This window comes from Penaeus japonicus, unplaced genomic scaffold (assembly GCF_977035675.1).
Source record: "Penaeus japonicus unplaced genomic scaffold, GWHDUDI00000001_assembly GWHDUDI00000018, whole genome shotgun sequence".
Taxonomy (NCBI): Eukaryota; Metazoa; Arthropoda; class Malacostraca; order Decapoda; family Penaeidae; genus Penaeus; species Penaeus japonicus.
This window is the reverse complement of record NW_028234420.1, coordinates 16855585-16860584: the sequence shown is the minus strand read 5'-3', so window position 1 is coordinate 16860584 and position 5000 is coordinate 16855585. Positions and strand designations below refer to the sequence as shown.

The window sequence follows — 5000 nt, the reverse complement described above, 5'->3', positions numbered from 1 at the left end:
CATCATCAAATATTAGAACTTTTCTCAAAGGCAGGATCATGCCTGTCGCCTCTTCTTCACGTGCATGTCACCTTTCTCGCTTTTATCTTCCCGCTGCTATTTATATACGGTTTCCATTTCGGGTTTTCCCTTGCGCCCCTTTTTATTCTGTTTTCCTTCTTCTGTTGCGTTAAGTTAATTCTATAAATCTGTGCGTTTTTGTTTTTTTTTGTATCGTTATAATTCCTTTCTTTTCTTCCGGAATTGCCAAGATCAACGAAATTAGATCGTGGAGCGAGTAAAAAGTCTTATATCACGACAAGACAAATCTTTCAGTGATGGATTTTCCACAGAGGCATCCATAATCGCAATATGAAACGCACGCGAAGAGAAAATGGAGACGCCTTCAATTTACAATAGCAATGGATGATTCAGTCTCTTTCCCACTCGCAGCTGGGTGGTGTCCAGACGCACCTAACGTCCCCCCTGATTGCCAGCTGTGAACGACATGCAGTATACAGTTGACCGAGCTTAGTATAAACATCCTCCCTTTGTAAGGTTAGCATATATAGGTTTCTCATATGATTAAGCGCGCACGTTCCCTCTTGTAGTTACATTACGTCTTCCCTGTTAGAAAGGAACAGGGAGGATGTATATATATATATATATATATATATATATATATATATATATATATATATATATATATATATGTATGTATATATATGTATATATATACATACATACATATATATACATACATACATATATATATATATATATATATATATTATATATATATATATATATATATATATATATATATATATATATATATATATATATATATATATATGTATGTGTGTGTGCATATATATATGAATAAATATATATATATATATATATATATATATATATATATATATATATATATATTGTAACTTATAGTTTTTGGTGTTTAAGATTTACCTAAATATTTTATTTTTCTCATTATTTTGGTTTCTTTACATAAAGAACGAGCTCGATACTCGGTCAGTCCAATAGTCTATAGTCCTGGGTCCACAATCACAAATTAATAATTACATTTCGTAATCACTGGTGCATTCGGTAGTGAGCAGGACAAGCTATATCCATTTTCAGTCGATGACTTATTATGCTTCATTCGATTCCGTGTGAAATAGAACTGTATTCCTTTTACATGTATTGCATTTGTGACATACTTGGCAACGAAATCACGACTGCTTGGAAAAATACGCGCATACTGTGTGGCATGAGAACATTATGGCAACAGGGAAAGGCGGTTCAACTGTGTTTACAAACGGGAGGTGGAGAAGGAAGAAGCGAAAAGTTTGTCTAGACTGCATTTTAGTCCTTACTTCGTCTAGCAGTTTCTAGGTGCATGACCCAACAAGGTGAATATTCACCAGGAGCAAAAGCACGGTTTCCGGGTCGTGCAATAGCTATTCTTGCTACATTGCAATAAACATGTTACAAGATAATAGTGACAATAGTAGATACTTCAGATGAGCTTTACTCGTGTGAAGACTTCGCTGTTAATGATTCTAATGTTTCTAAGAAACGTATCTAAAATAACACCCACACAAGCGAGCGATTGAAAAAAAAAAATCACCAATGGAGTCTCTCGGAGAAGATTCCACCCACACAGTGGCCAGCCTCCTCGCTGACACCCACAACATGTCCACAAGGCCAGGCTGCGATTCCGGCCCGTCGCTGCCAACGGCGTGGTCGCTCCAGATGGCCATCGTCTTCGGGGGGGCTGTGTCCCTCATAGGCGGCCTGGGCAACCTCGTAGCTGTGGTCGTCTTGGTGCAACAAACGATGACCCGCCGATCCCAGCGAATCCTGAAGGTGACGGCGGATAGCGTGCTGGTGTTGCAATTGGCTGTGGTCGACCTGCTGTACTGCACGGTGTCTCTGCCGCTGTGTGTCGTCTCCTACGTGCGAGGGAAGGAAATGCTGGAGCCTCTGTGCGACTTCGCCGGGTTCTTCCGACTCTTCATCGCCAATGTTGAATTCAACACCTTGGGACTTGTGGCTCTCGAGAGGTAAAAGATGCTGTGGCTTTTTTATTCATGGTGCTAATTATCACCATCGTATTCATATTCATTATCTTTATCAGCAGAGGCATACCCATAATCACGATCACCATTACTGATATCATCATTATCACCATCATCAGCAGAAGCAACATCTGCTTCATCATCATTATCACCACCACCACCACCATCATCATTTTCATCATAATCACCACCACCACCACCACCATCATCATCGTCATCATCATCATTATCACCACCACCACCACCACCATCATCATCATCATAATCACCACCACCACCACCATCATCATCATAATCCTCATTATCCCCCTCATCATCACTATTAGCATTAGCATTAATCCTATCGCTATCAATATCATCAACAGTTCCCTTATCTGAACCAATTCGCCACAATAGCCACTCATCCCATGATCTCTCTAAGCAACAGCGTTGAAAATTGCAATGAATAACACCACACAGCCCACGAGTCACTCATTCTCTTCCATTCTCAAGAAACCATCACCAATTCGTTCTCATTCATTCTCTATTTACATCACGTCTAATAATAAAAAAGGATCATTTATTCACGTTGACTTAATTAAGCAGGAGTTACCACATCTACCGAGGACGTCGGAGTGCTGGCGGGGTCTTCTCGGTTCGGAGGACCCGGATGTACTGCGTGGTCTTGTGGGTTCTGGGATTCGCCTTCCAGCTGCCTGGCATCTCGATGGTCAGTCCTGTTGTATTTATTACATTTATATATATATATATATATATATATATATATATATATATATATATATATATATATATATGTATATATATGTGTATATATATATATATATATATATATATATATATATACATAATATATATATATATGTGTGTGGTGTGTGTGTGTGTGTGTGTGTGTGTGTGTGTGTGTGTGTGTGTGTGTGTGTGTGTGTGTGTGTGTGTGTGTGTGTGTGTGTGTGTATTCATATATATATATATATATATATATATATATATATATATATATATATAAAAAGAGAGAGAAGATAGATAGATAGAGAGAGAGAGAGAGAGAGAGAGAGAGAGAGAGAGAGAGAGAGAGAGAGAGAGAGAGAGAGAGAGAGAGAGAGAGAGAGAGAGAGAGAGAGAGAGACTTTTTTTTTACTTTGACGAGTTTATTGAGACAAGTGATTACGTACATCTCAAAAGGATGAGGTAACATATGTTATCCTCACCCCAATCTTAGTCACATATATTTTACGAAACCTGACAGCTATGTCAACATGTTGAAATATATACAGAGCAATAGACGGGTCAATCACAAGCATATACAATTAAATGTTTACATATCAGGAGAACGATATAACAGTATGGATTATCACCCTCAGCATGCTAAGTCCTCTCCTAAGGTCACATGATTACATACTTGAAATATGTGGCGCACATATATGTTAATAAAATATATGTATGCTCCTGGAGGAAAGAATTTATCAGAAAGTCAAAAAGTATGTTTGTATTTAACAGGATGATGTTTCATAAATGATATTCATTCACATCTCAATAAAATTCTATTTGGGCTATCGTAGTCTCGGCAGAAGGGAAGTCACAATCAGGTATACACTGTTGTCAACTACAATTATGTGGTCGATGCGAAGTGTTTGTACTTCTTTAAAATTTGTATTACCTGGCCATTTCTAAGCATCCATACAGCTTGTTCGGGGAGTCCAGCTATCTCTGAGTTTTTGTAGATCTGAAGATGGGACACTGTAAGATATAGTGTACTAAGGTGTGTGACCTTGGTGACCTACACACCCTGCATTCTTTTTCCAGTTCACCTGTCGGGACACCTAACTCCCAATAGTATTTATACCCTAACCTAATTCTCATGTGCACAGAGTCTTTCCACTTACTCTTGCCCCTCCCATAAGCGAAGTCTGTGTTCATCGCTAGATGCATATAGTGTTGCAAGGTTTCGCTCGTCTCAATCAATTCGCCTTTCTTAATCTCATCATAGTCTAACTGCATCCTCTTGATATTGCTCCTTGCCTGCTTAAGAGTCCGAGCACTTTGAATGTCCACCTCACATTTTTTAGCTGCCTCCTTCGCTACCTCATCCACAGCCTCATTAAGGGTGATACCGACATGCGATGGGATCCAGACGAATGTAATCTCACGTCCCTGGCCTCGCAGCCTATGAGCAATCAATCGGCACTCGTTAACAATGTGCTCAAACACAGGGTCCCTGCTGTTAAGAGAGTCCAGCGCTCCCCTACTATCCACAAAAAAGAAAGCATCTTTATTAATAATTTCAATCTTTTTAAGTGCTGTCAATACTGCCCATAACTCAGCCTGTGTTGACGATATATGATTACTCAGTCTTATCCCACTGCTTGTGGTGACCATGCCACTTGCAGTGAACTGTCTGATGATAACCCCACATCCTGCTCTGCCATCTTTCAAAACTGACCCATCGCAGTAGACATGAGCAATGTCAAGGCGTCTTAGACTCTTTATTTTATGACCATATCTTGATTTAAGTTGACCAGGTTCATAAAGCCTCTTATTCATACAGAGGGGATCGACATCTACATTAATCGTCGGAGAGAGGGAGAGAAAGAGAGAAGGAGAGAGGGAGAGAGGGAGAGGGGAGAGGGGAGAGAGAGGAGAGGAGGAGAGAGGTATTGCGGTTTGCTTTATGGGAAAAAATTATCTATTTGTTTGTGATTGTATGCTGTATTTAGGTTGTGTCCATTTTCTTAAGGGAGTTTGCTTAAATTGAGGAATCGCTGTACGTATGCAAAATTGCAATGACATAATTACATTACAGGGAGTACAGCAATTTAGGCCCTCAAGCGGTCCATACACGATCAATTATATTGCACAATTTAATTATCAATACTCTTAATTGACAATTAAATTGACCGTGTATGGGCGATATTGATGACTTTCACAATTGTATTGAGTGAA

At 39.2% G+C, this 5000-nt stretch overlaps 1 protein-coding gene across 2 annotated transcripts in view; it reads left to right on the top strand.

The window, feature by feature from the left end:
- LOC122265987 (protein trapped in endoderm-1) overlaps nt 1–5000 on the top strand; it is a 7362-nt gene that overhangs the window by 543 nt on the left and 1819 nt on the right. Inside the window, exons 2-3 of one of the 2 annotated variants that reach the window (XM_043035521.2) lie at nt 1368–2045; nt 2646–2769. In XM_043035521.2, coding sequence (XP_042891455.1) covers nt 1612–2045; nt 2646–2769 — 558 coding nt within the window. In that variant the 5' untranslated portion in view covers nt 1368–1611. Of the gene's footprint in view, nt 1–947; nt 2046–2645; nt 2770–5000 lie in introns of those variants that run through there. The other variant, XM_086546705.1, reaches the window with a different exon arrangement.